Source organism: Caretta caretta, chromosome 7 (genome assembly GCF_965140235.1).
Source record: "Caretta caretta isolate rCarCar2 chromosome 7, rCarCar1.hap1, whole genome shotgun sequence".
In the NCBI taxonomy this organism is placed as follows: domain Eukaryota; kingdom Metazoa; phylum Chordata; order Testudines; family Cheloniidae; genus Caretta; species Caretta caretta.
Window position 1 is genome coordinate 119,927,789 of NC_134212.1, and position 20,344 is coordinate 119,948,132.

The 20,344-nt window shown below is 46.9% G+C and overlaps 1 protein-coding gene across 1 annotated transcript in view; it reads right to left on the bottom strand.

Moving 5' to 3' along the window:
• Nucleotides 1–20,344, bottom strand: part of SORCS3 (sortilin related VPS10 domain containing receptor 3) — a 500,711-nt gene that overhangs the window by 240,548 nt on the left and 239,819 nt on the right. The window contains exon 3 of the mRNA XM_048857132.2: nt 8,461–8,560. Within this exon, the coding sequence (XP_048713089.2) occupies nt 8,461–8,560 (100 nt within the window). The remainder of the gene's footprint in view (nt 1–8,460; nt 8,561–20,344) is intronic.

Consider the following 20,344-nt stretch of genomic DNA (forward strand, 5'->3'; position numbering starts at 1 on the left):
TATCATTTCTCAGCTTCAAAGCACCATGAAAACATGTATCAATCCATCCCCACAACTCCTCCCTAAGCAGGGTAAGTAGCAGTATTCCCACTTCACAGGTGAGGCAAAGAGAGAGTCATTGCTCAAGGTGGGATTAGAATTTAGTAGCTCCTGGTTTCCAGTCCTGCACTCAGACCACTACCTCTACCCTCTAGTTTTATTTAACACTGGCTGTCTGTTCGTCTGTGACACTACTAAGCAATGGTAGGGTGTATTTTCCAAATACCCATTTCAGTTTCTAGAAAACGTCCCCCCCAAAACACTGCCGCATCCCACTCCTTTGAAGTACGAGACACAGCAGCAAGCAGCACTGTGGTCCAGAAGACAGAGCACGGGACTCGTGGATTCTAACCCGATTGCCAATGACTGAGTGTATAGACTTGGGCAAGTCACTTAACCCCTCTGGTGCCTTCGATTTCCGATCTGTAAAACAAAACTGTCCTAAATTTACAGATTGGAAAACTGAGGCATTGTCAACTGTACACTTACCTGAGTGTGCCCAAGATCACACACTCAGGTAAGTGTATAGTAGACAATGCTGTAAGGCGGTAGTGGATCCAGGGCCTTGGGAAAGTCACTTAACCTCTCTATTCCTAAGTTTAGGCATCTGTGGATACAATTTAGGTATACAATTACAGAGGGCGCCATTTAGAGATTAACAACAGACAAATGAATATAGAGTATCTTCTTCTACTTAGAAACACCCTGATACAGCAATCACTGGAAAGCAGCAAATGTGGAGAGTTTAAACAGTTATGGGCCATTGATCAAACACCAGTAAGTTAACTTCCACACTCCCCCAGTAAATTAGGTACAGTAAGGGTCACTATTCACCACTTTACCAATGAGGGAAACTGAGGAGGAGAAGCCAAGTCCTAATTCACAGTGAGACTGGGAATTATTTGTCACATTCTGAGTCAAGGTCTACTAGCCATTTAGTGGCTACATTTTGAGTCAATGACAGAGCCAGGAATAGGACTCACATCTTCTAAGATACATAACTGCTTGATCATTCTTCCCTCACACACCAGCTCCTGCTGGCACCATCCGTAGTACACTTAGGTGTTTAAATACCTTTGAGGATCATAGCCTACCTCCCACTGAAATCAATGGGCATCAGATGCCTTAATAGCTTTGAGGATCTGGGCCTTACTCACTTGTGTGACCTTGGGCAAGTCATTTCCCCTCTCTGTGCCTCAGTTTCCCTACCTGCAAAATGGAGATAACGTTATTTACCTACCTTTAAGCTTTACGGATGAAAAATGCTACATGGCTGCAAAGCAGAGTTGGCTGAAATTATCTGACAATTTGAAATTTTTGTACATTTTTTTTGTGATGAAAAATATTCACAATTGTTCAACTGGGTCTAGAAGAAAATGTTACTCTGGGATAATGCAGATCGCAAAGCAGGTAAGAGCTGAAGACAAAACATTCTCAGTCAGGGATCTCCCTAGGGTATGAACTTGCAAAGGACGAGAGCTGAATCCAGAGTCTGACTCTCTTTAGGAAATACTGCAAAACCTTCCTCTTCAGAAAGCCCCTCCCAGCACAAGAATGACGCTCACAACATTGGTACTCCCCTCTACCCCAAAAAACCCAGTCAACCAAAAGCCCCTGAAATGAATCAACCTAAACAAAGGGAAATTAATATGCATATCATAAATATATAATTATATTTACAAATAATTAAAAGCAAAATTCCTACCCCAAGCAGACATTTTACCCCAAAAGGGGAGAAGTGCCAAAGACCCCATGAAGTTCATTAGGGACTTTGCGATTGGTTTTACGTGGAAGGTGCTGAGATGTTATGGTAATGGGTGACAGGATAAAATCCTAGGATAGATAGATAGAATTTTTAAGGGCAGGAAAGACCGTTACACCATCTGGTTTGATCGCCTGTATAGCACAGGCCAGAGAATTCCATCCAATTACTCCCATACTGAGCCCCATAACTTGTGATTGACTAAAGAATATTTTCCCCCCCCCAAAAAAAGGCATCCAATCTTAATGAATGGATGGATGGATGGATGGATGGATAGAAAGCATAATTGATTATTGCACGTAAAGCTCTTGGAGGTTGAAAGGTGCCATGTAGTTGCAAAGTATTACTAATATTAATCATTAGTATGGGAGATAGGGGGAAGCCTGATATTAGGAGACCAGCACCTCCTATGGCCTGTCAGCATAACAGTTCTAGACACTATGGAATAATGCAACTGAATTCAATAACTTGCCATGAACATCACCAAAACTGGGGACAAGAGCTCTGCTTTAAAATAAAAAGAGGGGGTTTGATCTTCTTGCCTTGTACTTTAGTTAAGCCCAGGGATACGTTGCTGATTCAGGTAAATGATGTTTATATACCTGGCATTCAGCTGAATGCATAATTCCTATTTAGCAGTTGAACAGAAGTATTTTTAGGCTTCAAAGGAATCTGACAGGTAATTCCCACTCTAGTTCTACAGGGCAGCCGAGAAGTGATTATCCTTCTCCCTAGTAAATCAATTAGGAATGAATGTAGGTAGCAGGGTTCTCCTCCTCCAAGTAACTATTAATCGTCTAAGCACTAATGAGCAGACAGCATTAGCAGCAGCGTGCAAGCTAATCAATAATCGACAGAAAGTGTGAGTATCAACTCAGGGAGAAACTGATATACACTATAAAAAACATTTCACCTGGGAATGGAGAGAGAGAGACACAGAGAGACACAGAGAGAGAGTGTGAGTGTTCATGTTGCCCTCTTGAGACAGGTAAACAAAGAGGTTGTAAGATTTACATCCAATGCACATGGGAAGCCATTGCCTATAGCTCAAATGGTTAAGGTTGTGTTTTCATATTGCAGTAGTGCCTACTGGCCCCAGTCAGAGACAAGTTCACCATTGTGCTAGGTATTGTATGAACATTTAACAACAACAAAAATGCTCCCTGCACAGAAAAAAATACAGTCTAAGTACTTGGGACTGCTTCCTATAACATACATGGTGCTGTCGTCATCATGAATAAGTTGGAATATGAACAAGAGGCTGCTAGGCAGCTCTCTAACTCCACATTCTACAGGCCATTATCCTCTGATCCCACTGAGAGTTACCAAAAGAAACTACACCATCTGCTCAAGAAACTCCCTGAAAAAGCACAGGAACAGATCTGTGCAGACACATGCCTAGAACCCCGACCAGGGGTATTCTGTCTGCTTCCCAAGATCCATACACCTGGAAATCCTGGATGCCCCATCATCTCAGGCATTGGCACCCTGACAGCAGGATTGTCTGGCTATGTGGACTCTCTCCTCAGGCCCTATGCTACCAGCACTCCCAGCTTTCTTCGAGACACCACTGACTTCCTGAGGAAGCTACAATCCATCGGTGACCTTCCAGAAAACACCATCTTGGCCACTATGGATGCAGAAGCCCTCTACACCAACATTCCACACAAATATGTAGTACAAGCTATCAGGAACAGTATCCCCAATAATGTCAAGGCAAACCTGGTGGCTGAACTTTGTGACTTTGTCCTCACCCACAACTATTTCACATTTGGGGACAATGTATACCTTCAAGTCAGCGGCACTGCTATGGGTACCCGCATGGCCCCACAGCATGCCAACACTTTTATGGCTGACTTAGAACAACGCTTCCTCAGCTCTTGTCCCCTAACACCCCTACTCTACTTGCGCTACATTGATGACATCTTCATCATCTGGACCCATGGAAAAGAAGCCCTTGAGGAATTCCACCATGATTTCAACAATTTCCATCCCATCATCAACCTCAGCCTGGACCAGTGTTTCCCAAACTTGGGACGCCACTTGTTCATGGAAAGACCCTGACGGGCCGGGCCGGTTTGTTTATCTGCCGCATCCACAGGTTTGGCCGATCGCGGCTCCCACTGGCTGCGGTTCGCCGCTGCAGGCCAATGGGGGCTGCGGGAAGTGGCGCGGGCTGAGGGACAGACCAATCCACACAAGTGGACCATTTCCTGGACACTACAGTGCTAATAAGCGATGGTCACATAAACACCACCCGATACCGGAAACCTACTGACCACTATGCTTACCTCCATGCCTCCAGCTTTCATCCAGACCACACCACATTGTCTACAGCCAACCTCTACGATACAACCGTATTTGCTCCAACCCCTCAGACAGAGACAAACACCTACTAGATCTCTATCAAGCATTCTTACAACTACAGTACCCACCTGCTGAAGTGAAAAAACAGACTGACAGAGCCAGAAAAGTACCCAGAAGTCACCTACTACAGGACAGACCCAACAAAGAAAATAACTGCATGCCACTAGCTGTCACCTTCAGCCCCCAACTAAAACCTCTCTAGTGCATCATTAAAGATCTACAACCTATCCTGAAAAATGATCCCTCACTCTCACAGATCTTGTGAGACAGACCAGTCCTCGCTTACAGACAATGCCCCCAACCAGAAGCAAATACTCTCCAGCAACCACACACCACACAAGAAACACACTAACCCAGGAACCTTTCCTTGCAACAAAGCCCGATGCCAACTCTGTCCACATATTTATTCAAGTGACACCATCATAGGACCTAATCACATTAGCCATGCCATCAGGGGCTTGTTCACCTGCACATCTACCAATGAGATATATGCCACCATGTGCCAGCAATGCCCCTCTGCCATGTACATTGGCCAAACCGGACAGTCTCTATGCAAAAGAATAAATGGACACAAAATCTGACATCGGGAAACATAACATTCAAAAACCAGAAGGAGAACACTTCAACCTCTCTGGCCACTCAGTAACAGACTTAAAGGTGGCAATTTTGCAACAGAAAAGCTTCAAAAACAGACTCCAATGAGAAACTGCTGAGCTTGAATTAATATACAAACTGGATACCATTAACTTGGGTTTGAATAGAGACTGGGAGAGGTTGGTTCATTACACATATTGAATCTATTTCCCCATGTTAAGTATCCTCACACCTTCTTGTCAACTGTCTAAATGGGCCATCTTGATTGTTATTACAAAAGTTTTTTTCTCCTGCTGATAATAGCTCATCTTAATTAATTAGCCTCTTACTCTACTTTTTCATGTTCTCTGTCTATATATATATATCTATATATATATATCTATATATATATATATATATATATATCTTCTTACTATATGTTCCATTCTATGATTCCGATGAAGTGAGCTGTAGCCCACAAAAGCTTATGCTCAAATAAATTTGTTAGTCTCTAAGGTGCCACAAGTACTCCTGTTCTTTTTGCGGATACAGACTAACACGGCTGCTACTCTGAAACCATACATTCATCTGTCTCTCATTCTTAGACAATGCAAAGGAGAGAGTGGCTCATGGTGACATGATCCTGGGAAATGACAAATCCAAGACAGTCTAATACAGCAACTGAGATTCTCAGAGCACTTTACAAATTCTGTACATAGAAATCACTTTGTCTTCCACTGATGTGGAGAGAATTTGGGGTTGACACAAGGCAGCTGTTTAACCTTGTGCAGCAACAATGCACTACCATTTAGAACAGGATTTAACTGAAACAGCAAAGAGTGAGTGACTGGATGGTGGGGTATAAATGTCATCAAGGAAGGACTACCAGGGGTGGCCATCCTGTGGCTCCGGAGCCACAAGCGGCTCTTCAGAGGTTAATATGTGGCTCCTTGTATAGGTGCTGACTCCGAAGTGGAGCTACAGATGCTAACTTTCCAATGCTCACTGCTCAACCCCCTGCTCTGCCCCAGGTCCTGCCACCACTCCACCCCTTCCCCCAAGGCCCCTGTCCCTTCCCCCGAGCCTGCCGTGCCCTTGCTCCTTCCCCCTCCCCACCAGAGCCTCCTGCACACTGCAAAACAGCTGACTATGGCAGGCGGGAGGTGCTGATTGGTGGGGCTGCCGGTGGGCGGGAGGCACTGGGGGCTGGAGGGGGATAGTGGATTGGGGTGCTGCTGACATATTACTGTGGCTCTTTGGCAATGTTCATTGGTAAATTCTGGCTCCTTCTCAGGCTGGCCACCCCTGGACTAAGCTGTAAATCCAGAAGGGTTTCCAAAGTTGTTAGAAAACGGTGTATCCCAAGGCTGTGATTAGCCAATGAGATAACTCTGATGATGTAATACAGTAGATTCTGCTTAATAGCAACCCCAGTATTAACAACTTTTGCTTACTCGCAACATTTTACCGGCAAATGATCCTGTCCCATGGACTTTGATATTAATGGGATATGGATATTGGCAACAGGCATGCCAGGCTGCCTGTGAACTTTATTAGAAGAAAGGTCCTACCTGTAATCAGTTTGCTGGCTCCAAACATGTGCATCCAAGTACTTCTGTTACATGTCATGGTTTCCAAACATGTTGACCATCTCTCACTGCCAAAGTTAGGACTCTGGGGGTCCTACATGGGCCAGGCGCTAAGCAAATGCAAGTAGCTGAGAAGTTGGGTGTCTCGAGAGCCGCTGTTTGGTGCATTAAGAATAGTGGTAACATTTCACAGGATCATGCGCTCAGCACAACCCAGGGCGACAAGCAGCAGTGTGCTGGCAAGGATGGCTTTTTATATATCAACACTATCGTCAAATTGTGCGCTGCTGCACTGGGTGTCCCACAGGTGGAGCATCCACTCTAAGGACATACCGCACAGCAGGCTAAGATCTAAAATCGCTCTCCTCGTTACAGTGGACCAATTATGGCAGGTTTTGACGGGGCCTTTTTTTCATCTTATTTTTCAACATTGCATCAAGCAGATTGAATGAACAGTCGCTCATCGCTGCGATGCACTAACACACCTGAAAACACAGGAATCCGCTTCCTGGAAACTGCCAGATAATGGCACCATTTTGCTGGGAAACAAGCGGTTGCTAATAATAAGCAAAGTGTACTGTATCTGCAACCTGATATCTTGCTTCAGATCTTCGGTGGGTGACGTTGCTCTGGAAACAGAACGAACTGGAATCAGCTCTCCAGCTTGCTTCATAGAGCCATCGCTTTTAAGGCCAAAAGAGATCATTGTGATCCTCTAGTCTGAGCTTGCTGTATAGCACAGGCCAGAGAATTTCACCCGGTACCAACAGACTGCCTCCATATCAATCCCGTGCACTAGATCTCGCCAACCAGTTTTGAATCAACCTTATCTGATGCTTGTGTGGTTTCAATTACACTCAGTTGAATTAAGTCTCTTAATGAGGCCGGTTGTCATTTTTCTGACTTGCCTTTGGACTCTCAAGAACCTACTCCTCCGAGGACAACAGATGGGACCTTGTGGGGGCAAGCAGCGATAAAAATCTATCCAGCAAAACGCAACCAACTTTATCCCATTTCACTCAGAACATTGACCAGGTGAAGACAATTTTCAGGAGAATTCAGCCTCTGCTTTGGAAAAAAATTAAAAAGCTGCCATATACATATCGGTACAGTAGTTCTGGCTGATTGCTATAGAAATGTGCCTGCCATAAAGATTCCAGACAGAGAAATAAACATCAGTCCTGAAACCTCTGTGGCCTGACCAGTGATGGAAAAACAACAGTAAATAATAATAACAACAAAATACAACTCTGGAAAGCTATAGAGAGAGACATGATGAAATGTAATAGTCTCCGAGCCTGCCTAACGTGCAGTACAGATACAAGCATTTAGCTAGAGCAATCTTGGTCTGACTTCCAGGGGCAGCTAAAAGTGCCAAAGCTCTGCTAGCTCCTTGAACCACCAGAACGACGACTTCAAATCAACAAGCACCCAGCCGTCACTCGCGGTCTGTGTTCTGTGAGTCAGCTGCAGCTCTAATTGCATCACGTGGGAAGCCTGGGCAGAGGGCTTGAAAGCGACGGCATCGTGTTCTCTCCCACGAGTTCCACCAAAGCTTAGGTCCCGGCCCCCAGCCCCACACGCACGCATATCAGCCCTCTGACGTGACGTAACCAGCCGCAGGTGTCAGTTACATCGTTTCCTCCAACTCTTTTTGCTAAATTAAGGAAACATAAAAGGAAGCAGCATCCAATGCAAGGAAGGGATGTCTTTTACCTGGTGTTTCCAATACTAAGTGGCTGATTATAAGGCAAGGAGAGGTGTATTAGTTGAAATCAGCAGAGGCAAGTGTCTCACAAACATGTGTGTGAATTCAGCTTATTTGGAGGTGGAACTATCAGCAACAAGTGAATTTACCTCCCTTATTTCTCTAACAACAGACTAGACACTTTCTGCGTGAGATTAAAGGCTTGATTCTGCTGTGTAAATCAAGAGTAATTCCACTGAACTTCACGGAGTTACACCAGTGTAAATTAGGCCAGATTCACGTCCTTGAGTGTATGGCTGGATTTTGCTGGATTTTGGCTGGATTTACGGCTGGATTTTGCTTTAGGATCAGAATTCTTTTTAAAATGAAGAGAGCATGGTAATTTTGTTTCTATGGCTACCAGATCAACGGCTCTCCCTTACCTTCCTCTTGTTCGTAGGACTCACATAAAGGTAGCTCAGCACAGTCTTCAGGCCCACTTTGTCATTTAGCTTTTCATAGGTAGTGCCATAGTCCGTGGACCTGCAGGGAAGAAGAGACAAGAAGAAAACATAAGGTTATTCAAATGTCGAGGAGGAAAATTAGCAAATGAACAGATGCCTGAGGCTGCAGCCTGCACATTCTTGTTCCTAAACCTGAAATTTCATGTTTCATTCCAGGGGGAGGATGGACAGGAGAGGAGAAAGTCCTTGAGCCCTTTGGGACAGAGACTGTGTCTACATCTGCTTCCCATTCTGCATTGAGAATCACACAGGCAAACCTCTGTGCCCAGGCAGAGCCCCACTGATTCCGGTGCACCCAGGTGGTTTTCAATGGAGGACCAGGACTGTTTGTAGGTTCCTAAGCATTTAATGATACCCTGATCCCATGCAGCACCCCAGGCACTCCTGTATGGCATGTATTTAAAACAAATAGAACAGATGAGTCCACTGGAGAAACCTTGACCACGTTTTTTTTTTCTCCCAAGAGATTGGGATCAAAATCCATATCCAAACTGTAGCAATTGAGCTCATGTCTAAATCAAATGTATCCATACTGCCAGTTCTAAAACTCTGTTACCCCCGTGCTAATCTGTGCCAGGTGTTTTATGTTTTCTGTGTTAGGTAGAGAGATTCAGGCAGATCCCACAAGAGACAGCAGATGATCTGGGGGCGACACTGCCCGTTCGTGACTGGCAAAAAGCACTGTTTCCTTCACTGCAGCTTTCTCCTCCTCCTCTCTGGGGGCATTTGGAATCGTTTCCCCTTCTTTGTTGCTTCTCTGTGTTTTCACCCCACCCCACCCCCGCCCCAAACCAATGTCCATGTAGTCTGCTATCCTCTCTCCAACAGCGACCAATGCCAGATGCTTCAAGGGAAGATGTAAAATCCTCACTATGCACCTAACTGTTTAACAGTAATGGCTTGGGGAGAAATTGCCTCCTGACCCTTTATGGTGATCACTGCTCAGTTTATGCTCTGAAGCATGTGGATTTGTGGCCTTGGGATGTTCTCCTGTCCCTTTCCTCCCCCTTCTTCCCCTTCATCCTCCTCATTATACATTTGAATAGAAAATATTTAGGAACTGTAGTGGGGCGGCTACCCCAGTCCCGCAGAACAGGGGTTGAAAGTAGCCCCGGAGAGGGATGCGGCTGGAAAAAAAAGAGTGAAAGGCTAGGCTGATTGGGGAAGCAGCCACAGCTGGGGCCACACCCAATCAGGGCCCAGCTGGCCTGATAAGAGGGCTGGGGGCCAGGAGCTGAGGGAGTCACACCTGGGAGCAAGGTACCCGAGCAGAGCAGTGCTGGGGAAGGGCAAAGGGAGCTGGGGAGCTCCAGCCTGGTAAACCCCCAGGCTGCAGGCCTTGTTGAAGGCCTACAAAAGGTACAGGGGCTGCAAAGGCAGCAGGTCTGACCCCTTGCCAATGATGAGCGGCCATTATCAACTGAATTTTGCCCCAGTGAGAGGGGGCTAGATGACGACTGGCAGTAGCCACCGAAGCGAGGTGGAGATAGAGGGTTGGGGGTTCCCCTGGGAGGGGAGACCCAGAGTGAGGGGGTACTGCAGGAGCAGAACCCTGAGGTAAAGGGCACTGGGGTCCGGGAGGGGCCAGCAGCAGGCGAGACACTGGCCTGCAGAGGGCGCTCGGTACACTGGAAAAGAGCTAATTCCCAGACGACCAGGAGGAGGCGCCACACCGGTGAGTCTTTGCTTTGCTACAGGAATGCCATGCACTTGCTAGATGTACGCTCCCTCTGATACCAGCTGTAACATAGGTGTTCGTTATCATGGTTTTAGTGTCACTGGTTTTGAAGTGTCAGGGGGGTGCTGTGATCAGTACTCTGATCCCTAAGCATCTGCTGCAGGAATTGGCCATGCACCTCTCCCAATGCCAAAGTGAACAGCATTGCTCCCCTAAAGGGTATAATAGAGCTGCTACAGATTCCCTCCCAACTGGCTGTGGAGTCTGATTCCACAGTCTGTCCTCAGCCTGCCTTTTTTACTGCTTCAGTGTGGATAATACACCCCAGCATCTCATAGAAAGAGTCCAGCATTGGTGTTCATAGAACCATAGAATATCAGGGTTGGACGGGACCTCAGGAGGTCATCCAGTCCAACCCCCTGCTCAAAGCAGGACCGATCCCCGATTAAATCATCCCAGCCAGGGCTTTGTCAAGCCTGACCTTAAAAACCTCTAAGGAAGAAGACTCCACCACCTCCCTAGGTAACGTATTCCAGTGTTTCACCACCCTCCTAGTGAAAAAGTTTTTCCTAATATCCAACCTAAATCTCCCCCACTGCAACTTGAGACCATTACTCCTTGTCCTGTCATCCGCTACCACTGAGAATAGTCTAGATCCATCCTCTTTGGAACCACCTTTCAGGTAGTTGAAAGCACATGTTGTCCACTGCAAAGCATCAAAACAGGATGTCTGGGGCCAGACTCCAAAGTAAATCGATGGTGGAATCCATAAGGTGGGAAGCCCAGTTACAGCCCCATTGGTAACAATGACATCTCATCATGCCTTTGTTCCCAATTTTTGCAGTTGGTCCCATCTTAAAATGAGCTAAACCAACCCTCATAACTTGAACACCCACAGCTCATGGGATGTTTGGAAGCTTAATCAGATTCCAGTTTGTATGGCTTGAGCTCACCTGTACTAAATCTACCAAGATATCACTACCCAGATCATCACCGAAGTAGCTGACTGACTTCTCTCTCCCAGCAAAGGTTGAAACTAAAGGAGTCTGATGGATAAAACTAAATAATCCAAGAGCAATTAGTTGAGCTGTATGGGGCATCCAGTACATGCACATTCACTGGGTCAGGAATCTTCACCCTATGCTAAAGCTTTGTAATGGGAATAGGATGAACACTGATGTATCCCTTTGGTCTAGCCCCCGCCAGCAGGGCTGAAGCTCTGAACAAGCCAGATCCATAATTATGAAAGGGAAATATACAATATCTCATGTAGTGGAAACCTGAAGATGGAAGAAATTACTATTTGCATTCTATTTGAACACTGATTGAAAATAGTGGTTTAATATTCCCACAGGGCCAGTTTGGTTTTGTTCCCATCGTGACTTGCAGGTCTCCCAAAACGCTTTGCACTTGTAAAGATGTCCTAATGACCCTTTTTCATTTCCCCAGTATCAGTCACTTGACTTGCCCTTTCAAAGAATAGATAGAGAGAAAGTATGACTCTCTCCCCCCCTTGTCCCAGCTTGTCCTCCCTTGCCCATTTGCCCCCCCTTGCCCAGAGCTGATTAAAAAAAGAAAAAAGCAACAAGCTACAAGCCAAAAACTAGCCAACAAGCAACCCACAAGCCAATTAAGCCAAACACAAACCCAATTTCTGCATTTTTCCCCAAGAGTTTGGCGTGTCTGCTCAGAACACCTCATGATCAGTTTGCACTGCCGTGGCCAGTTTATCCACTTGCAACACAATGCTATTGGGGAGAGCACCAGCGACAAAGCAAAATGGTGCCGGAGGTAAGAGAGAAGACGGACAACCAGGCCCTCACGCATGTGCATGCTACAGTTCAGGTTGGGATATGCTACCAAAGCAGAGCTTTATATAACCTCCAGAGAGGGAAAGGCTGGGGTCTCCATGGAGTCCATTTGGCTCTGATTAACCTATTTTTGATGGAAGATGCTCAGATACTATGATGACAAGCAGCAGTACAAAACCCTAAGACAGACAGACTGATCTGTGGGGAGCAGCTGTCATTGTCATATAAGGATGGGGAGGGGGGCCTGACAAGAACAAAGGTCAACCTCCATTTTGGAAGATGGAGTCTGGCCTGCAAGGGGCAGTATTGGCTGCAAGCTCCAACAGGCTCTCATTGCTGTATTATGGGAAGCCGACATAAAAATAAGTGACTTGTTCAATACAAGCCCTTGTGTTGCTTTAGCGTGTAACCCCTTGGGGTTTAGAGAGCATGGCCCCTTTAAATCTTTTTCCTAGGGGGGAGAGGGAGCAGTGAGGGAAAGGAGGGAAACTTGGGGGTGTGGTTCTGGAGCCCGGGGAGAGAACAGCTGCAGCAGGGAGGCCCTGGACAAAGTGAAGGGGAGAGAGAACCTGAGTGAAGCCTGGGAAGGACAGGGCGGCCGATCGAGGACACCCCAGGACAGGAGGCAGCAGGAGCACTGTGCCAGGGAGGAATCGCCCGAGAAGGACAGGCTGGAGCTGGACCCAGTATCACTGCTGCCCAGAGCTGCATGGGGCTGTCAGTACTGGGGCTTGTGCCTCTGCATTGGGAATAAGGAGGGAGGCTGTAGCTAGTTAAGTGGGGAGGTGGTCTCTCTGTGTGGCTTTGCAGAGAGCGGCAGAATAGGGTTTGTTGGGGAAAGTTCACTGGCGCCGAAGACAACCAGGAGCACCCAAGACTCAGCACTGGACTGGAACTTTGCTCAGGACTCCTGAACTCTGTGTGCAGACACATTGCTCAGTCTCTGCCCTTTCATACTGTTCTACCACTGGGCCTGTGGGGCCTTGGTTTGATGCAACCCTGTTCTACTGCTCCCCCTACATTTCCCCTTGTTGTTTTCTCCTCTCATCCCTCTGTAAATAAATATCTCCCTTTATTATATCCATGATACTTTTCCTGTGGGTGGGTGTGTCCACTCTGGGGGGGTTGGAACAGGTGCCCCTGGGGTGGAGGGAATTTTTCCCGCTGCATTCCTGCACGCGCCGTCTCTTGACCAGAGCTGCCTGCAGAGCAGACTCCATCTTGGCCACGAGGGTGCTAAAGTTACAAATGCAAAGCACAGTGTGTCCATTCACCCTTGTATACACCATGCCCTATGCCACCTGTCTAGCTGAATATTGACTGCTTTCAAGGGACGACGATTGCATTGATCCAGTCCAAGAGAGGCATATGATCCCTCTATTCAAATCAATCAAAGCTTTCCTTGAAGCTACAGGGGCACTGAAACCACTTTACTCCCCCTGGAAAAAGCAGATTTATAAGGTAAGTCACTTATTTGGAGCTTGTGGATTCTCCTGTAACCACATGGTAGTCAAAATGCAAGAGAGAGAAAATTACTGGCTTGATTCAACTGCCCTGACAAGCTATTAAGCATTTAAACCATGATGCACCTGCTCCCAAACTGTGTTAGAGCAGGGCTTGTGGACCTAACATGGAATGAGAAAGTTCCCTCTGGCAAGCCCCGTCATAACTCAGTGTAACGAGCACCTAAGGAAATCAATCCAATTCCCACATTTATAGGAGCCTGGGCTTCCTCACAAACCCTACAGACAAATGGGCCTGAGCCAGCACCTTCTAATAATGCAATAACAAGCACTCATCCTGGGGAAATGAAATGGAGGTGGGGAGAGAATATTAGAGCAGACAATGACCCACCTGGGACAGCCAGGAAGGAGCCGTGTGATATGAGCCTGTCTTCAGAAAGGACACGGTTACGCCAGCTGACTCTTGTCAGCAGAGCGTCCCAGCAGCTGGGTCTCCCACCCCGCCCCGCCTATGCTCTGGCAGGGAGAGAAAAGGAAAACAGAGGGGTTTCATTTGTTTGCATCTTGAACCATTCGGCGGAGGAAACCGGCTATAAAATATGGATCAGCCCCTTGGGGACGGATGAGTTGCAAACACTGTGACTTGTTTAGCTGGGCGTGTGCGTGTGTCTGAGTCTCCCCGTAAACAGAGGCCTTCTCTCTCCCTTAGGGTGAGTCACAGTGTACTTGTGCATTTTCTGTCTCCCATTCCCTTACTGTCCCCTCTGAATGTGCCTCTGTCTCTGTCTGAAATGAAGGAATGTCTGGGGCCATGGTGAAATGTGGAACGATCCCTGCAGAGCTTGACTCCAACACTCGGGGATAGCCCCAGTTCGCCCATCGGGGGCCGTGCAATCCCTGTAGCTACACCAGCGTGGCCCTCGAAGCACAGAGAAGAACAGGAGCAATGCAAACCCTGCTGTCTCTTGTCCATATGCAGGGATCAGCAATGGTTTGCACCCATTGCCAGCCTTCAGTGGCTAAATCGGGGTTACACCAGAGCATAGTCCAGGCCTTAATTTCAGAGAACATGAGGGATGGAAACGCTGGCTCCAGACTTACAAGTCATAGACACCCTCTGTGAGAGTCACCAGCTTCCCACCCAGTTGGGGAGGCTGAGACACTGAGGGCTGCATGTAAACTTGTGCATTTAAAATGAAGAGTAAATGCGCAGAACCTGGTGCTTTAGACAGCTGACCCACTGCCCCATTTCACAATGCTGCTTGTTCCCACCAGCCCTTGTATGTCCCTCCTGCTCTCTCTCACAGTGGCTGTGGGCTATTGGCACTCTACTTGTCCTACCCTGGTGATATTTCCCCCTGCACCGCTTAAGACTCACTTGGGATTGGAGAGGTGCATATTCCTCGTGCTGCTCCACTGCCCAGAGGTGAATTTCACCCTGCTCAAGCCCTCTGGGTCACTGTTACTGCAGGGGAGAGAATTTGTTCAATGTCCCAATCAATGCTCTGTGACTTGGCAGTCAATAGGACCCAGGCCACTTTGGATTGTGGAGTGCAATGGTTCACTCTGCTTCGTCCTTGATGCCGCTTGGTTTGTTCCTCTGATGTTCCAGTGTGTCCTGTGATGTGCTGCTGAGCATCCCTATGCAGGTGGCACGCAAATTAGGGGAGTGGTAAATATTCAAGAGAACATATCACTGATTCAGGGCAGTCTGGATCGCTAGGTAAACTGGGCACAAGCAAACCCTTTTAATACAGCTAATTGTAAATTTATACATCTAGGAATAAAGAATGCAGGCCATACTTATGGGATGGAGGACTCTATCCTGGGAAAGAGGTGACTCTGAAAAAGATTTGGGGTTGTGGTGGATTATCAGCTGAACATGAGCTCCCAATGTGGCCAGAAGAGTTAATGCCATCCTAGGATGACCAAACAGGGGAATCTCAAGTATGAGAAGAGAGGTTATTTTACCTCTGTATTTGGCACTCATTTGACCGCTGCTGGAATCCTGTGTCCAGTTCTGATGCCCACAATTCAAGAAGGATGTTGATAAATTGGAGAGGTCAGAGAAGAACCAAAAGAATGATTAAAGCATTAGAAAACATGTCTTAGAATCATAGAATCATAGAATATAAGGGTTGGAAGGGACCCCAGAAGGTCATCTAGTCCAACCCCCTGCTCGAAGCAGGACCAATTCCCAGTTAAATCATCCCAGCCAGGGCTTTGTCAAGCCTGACCTTAAAAACCTCTAAGGAAGGAGATTCTACCACCTCCCTAGGTCTTACTATCCTAGATTCAAAGAGCTCAATCTATTTACCTTAACAAAGAGAGGGCACAGTCTACCAGTATCTACAAGGGGAACAAATATTTAATAATGGGCTCTTCAGTCTAGCGGAAAAATATAAACACGATCCATTGGCTGGAAGTTGAAGCTAGACAAATTTCAGACTGGAAATAAGGTGTAAATTTTTAACAGCTAGAGTAATGAACTATTGGAACAGTTTACCAAGGGCTGTGGTGGATTCTCCATCACTGACATTTTAAAATCAAGATTGGGTGGTTTTCTAAAAGATCTGCTCTAGGAATTATCTTGGGGAAGTTCTATGGCCTGACAGGAAGTCAGACTAGATGATTCCAATGGTCCCTTATGGCCTTGGAAACTATGAATCCCCTGCACCCACGGGGACCTGGGAGTTCTTTTCCCCACTTCAAAATATCAAGGATGCCACATGTTGCCTCTCCTCCTTCTGTTGGATGACTTCTTGGATGACCCAGTCATGTGTAATGGGAGCTTTTTCAGCCCTTAGCTGCAGCAGGTACATGGAGCCAACTCCTTAGCAGGGAGAGCTTTCCCCCAAAGCATTTTAGCTAAATAGGTGTTATTCGGAAAAAAAATCAGTGAGTCTAACTGTCTGAATAAAACCCATTTCCCTCTCGATTCATCCAGTTTCACTTCCTTGGTATCTCAGATATCGCAATTCTACCAGTTCTCACAATACTTTCCAGGGTGGGCAAGACCTGAATTTCTAATGTCAAAAACCAAACAGGTCACCTTTAAGTCTTTTGGTGAGCTTTTATTTGTCCTCAATGCCATTGATTTAAAATTTTCCACTTTAATGTGCATGGTCTCCAACCAAAACCCTGCAACAAGTTCCTCCCAAGCAACTGGTTCATGATACCAAAGCAATTTTTTTTTCCCCTTAATGACAGCTTCAATCACCAAAGGTTTGCAAGATTTGAAGATGACCTCTGCTGATAAGCTTCAATTTATACAGTGCAGCGGAGGTCGGTAAGGCAAAACTGGCTGTCATTGTGTATTAGTCCTTATGATTCACAGTTCAAACTGAAGAAGATATGAGCCGTCTGGGAGCACTGGGTTTTTGTTTTGTTCTGGGGGTTTTTTTGACAGCAAAGGTATCCTCTGTGCTCCTTCAGTCGGTATCTTTGCAAGGAGACTAGATGGCTCATGGGATTGGCAATCGGTTACAGAGCCTTCTACCACCAGGCTAATGATTAAGGCCATATCACAAGCTAGCAGTGACCAAAATTTGTTCTGTTTGATGGTTCTTCGGGGTTGGTTGTGACAACTAGGCCGATGAATTCACCTGAACTGCAAACTCAACTGTATTATCCTGGTGCTTAGAGGTGACCTGACGAGAATGGGGCAGAGAGAGAAACCCAGATAACCTCACCCCTCACCACCCCACCGGCTCCACATGAGTCCCAGACTCCATCTGGAAAGACAGTTATTACCGTCTTTGGTACCGTCTAAGAGACCATCAAACAAGGGGGCTTTTCCTAACGTAAGCAGTGTCAGGATGGGCTCCACCCTGACATCTGGTGGTGAGGTGTGGGAAGTTGTGGAAAAGAACTTCAGGGGCCGATCTCATTTGCATAGGCACACCCACCCCGCCTAGAATGAGGCCATGGCTGCCCAAATGGTCACTTTGGCTGCTGTGGGATCCCCAGTGTCTCTGTTATTGGGGCAGGAAGAATAACTTGCTATTACCCTGATTATGGGAACTGTGCTTGGAACTGTACTTGGCCTTTTGTTATGATAAAGGGATTCACCATCAACTAAGTAGCACTCGCTAGGCAAGGGTCATGGGTTCCAAAACTCTGTGAATTAAGAGAGGCTGGGGACAAGTATTAATACTTGGTGGCATGGGCCCCTGGGTGAGGGCCTTACATGCTAATTGCACTTCCTCCTCTCTCCACTGTAAAATATCAAGAGCTAATTTTGATTCTATTAGGAGTCTAGTTACAGCATGCTGAGCTCACTTTGGGCTAATGGTGCACCAGCACTGAGGTTCCCCTACTACAAGCTGAATTCACCAAAGAGCTGAACTGACTAAGAGCTGAAATCACTGAGCGTTGTGTTAAGTAGTGGGGGAGCCTGAAGATATATTGTGGAGCAGTTTGCAGGACGGCTGGAGTGCCTTGTGGACAGGCTGGTGGAGCAGTTCGTAGGACGGCGGGAGCTGCTGGTAGGACGCGGAGCAGTTTTTGGACCGGCTGGTGGAGCATTTCGTGGGACGGCGGGAGCTGCTTGTGGGCCGCGGAGCGGAGCGGAGCTGAGCGAAGGAGTTCGTGGGACGGCTGGCAGAGTGGAGCGAAGCGAAGGCCTATGGAGCTGTAGGGCGGTCAGCTTCAGATCATGTAAGGTGCCTCTTACCCCCATCCCGTCTCCACCCAGGTTGGGAGGTAAAGCTCCGCAGATAAACTTTTGAACTCTGGGGCTGCCCTGACCAGGGACAGAGACTTTTGGGTCATTGGACTTTTGGGATTTTGGGTGATTTGGGGTTGCTGGACTCAAGAACCAAAGGGAAAGGGGCATGCCCCAATTTGCTTGGGGTGGGTTTTTTGCTCATGGGTTGTGTTATGAATCCTGTTGATGGTGTTTCCCCAACCTAATGCCACATTGTTTCTCTCTGTTATTAAAAGCCTTTTTGCTACACTCAGACTATGTGCTTGCGAGAGGGGAAGTATTGTCTCTTGGAGGCGCCCAGCGGGGGTGGTATATATTTGTCCCAGGTCACTGGGTGGGGGCTCGAGCCAGTTTGCATTGTGTTATTGGAATGGATCCCCTAGATATTGAACCCGGCCCTTGTTGCTGCCAACTCTGACAGGCGGAAGGGTTACACTAATAAGACTGGACTTTAACAATGTTCCCTCTAATTTTTTACATCCATGTGCGGAATGAATTTTGTTATGTGCACCAATGATGTGTGATGGGGGTGGGGCCAAGAGGTTCAGAATGTGGGCAGGGGCACCGGGGGGTGAGGGCTCTGGCTGGGATGTGGGCTCCAGGGTGAGGCCAGAGATGCGGGGTTTGGGTTGAGAGAGGGGGCTCAGGGCAAGGGCAGAGGGTTGGGGTGCAGGAGGGTGAGGGCTCTGGCTGGGGGTGCAGGCTCTGGGGTGGGGCCAGGGATGAGGGGTTTGGGGTGTGGGAGGGGGCTTAGGGCTAGTGCAGAGTGTTAATGCTGGACAGTGACAGTGGTATATTAACATCTGTAGCCCATTTATTTCCTCTAAATTAATACAACAGGTCTCCGTGGTCACAATTCTGATCCCATTTGACAACTGTCCACATCACAGTGGGCACTAATTGGCAACCTTAGTTTGATCAAATTGGCAAGGAGTCTGACTCTGAGAAGTTTCAGGGTGGTAGCTGTGTTAGTCTGTATCAGCAAAAACAATGAGGAGTCCTTGTGGCACCTTAGAGACTAAAAAATTTATTGGCCAAACCGGAGAGTCTCTATGCAAAAGAATAAATGGACACAAATATGACATCAGAAATTATAACATTCAAAAACCAGTAGGAGAACACTTCCATCTCCCTGGTCGCTCAATAACAGACTTAAAAGTGGCAATTCTTCAACAACAAAAAACTTCAAAACAGACTCCAATGAGAAACTGCAGAACTGGAATTAATTTGAAAACTGGACACCATCAAATTAGGTCTGAATAGAGACAGGGAGTGCATGGGTCATTACAAAAACTAATTTCCCCCTACTGTTACTCACACCTTCTTGTCAACTGTTTGAAATGGGCCACCCTCACTACCACTACAAAAGTGATTTTTTTCCTCCCTTGGTATTCTACTGTTAATTGAATTGTCTCGTTAGCACTGACCCCCCACTTGGTAAGGCAACTCCCATCTTTTCATGTACTGTGTTTATATACCTGCTACTGTATTTTCCACTCCATGCATCTGATGAAGTGAGTTTTAGCCCACAAAAGCTTATGCCCAAATACATTTGTTAGTCTCTAAGGTGGCACAAGGACCCCTTGTTGCTTTTGCTGAGAAGTGGTCTCTACAGGCCAGGGTTGAGCAGTGTCGCTTGTACCACCCTGTGTCTTCTTGTCCTCTGGGAAAATAGGGGACCCTCTGGATAAATCCAGTGATGTGATTATTCAGAACGTCCCTCAGCAATGGGCTGCCTGAATGGCTTTGGACCCACCTCTGTAAGTGGCTCAGAAGCTGTGCTCAGCTTTGTCCCAGAAAAGGAACTGCAACATTTCCCATGTCCCATCTGAAGCAGAGATGGGCATGAACTGAAAGTCCAGCTCTAAACACATCAGATCTTGAGGAAAGTTTGAATCCTGAGCTGGATCTGAGCTATGAAGCTTCAGCGTGGCCCCAGTAGTAAGGGTGGTTTAACTTTTACAGAAGCTGTTGCTGATGCTTAAGAGAAAACCATGACCGCCTGGAGTCTGTGTATATCCTGCCAGAAGAATATCTCCATGCTTTCATTCATCTGCAGTAGATCATTATCTGGAAAACGACCCGAGCCAGAGGCAGCAAAGAATACAGGTGACACTCTACTCTTCCTAAGAGTATGATGCTG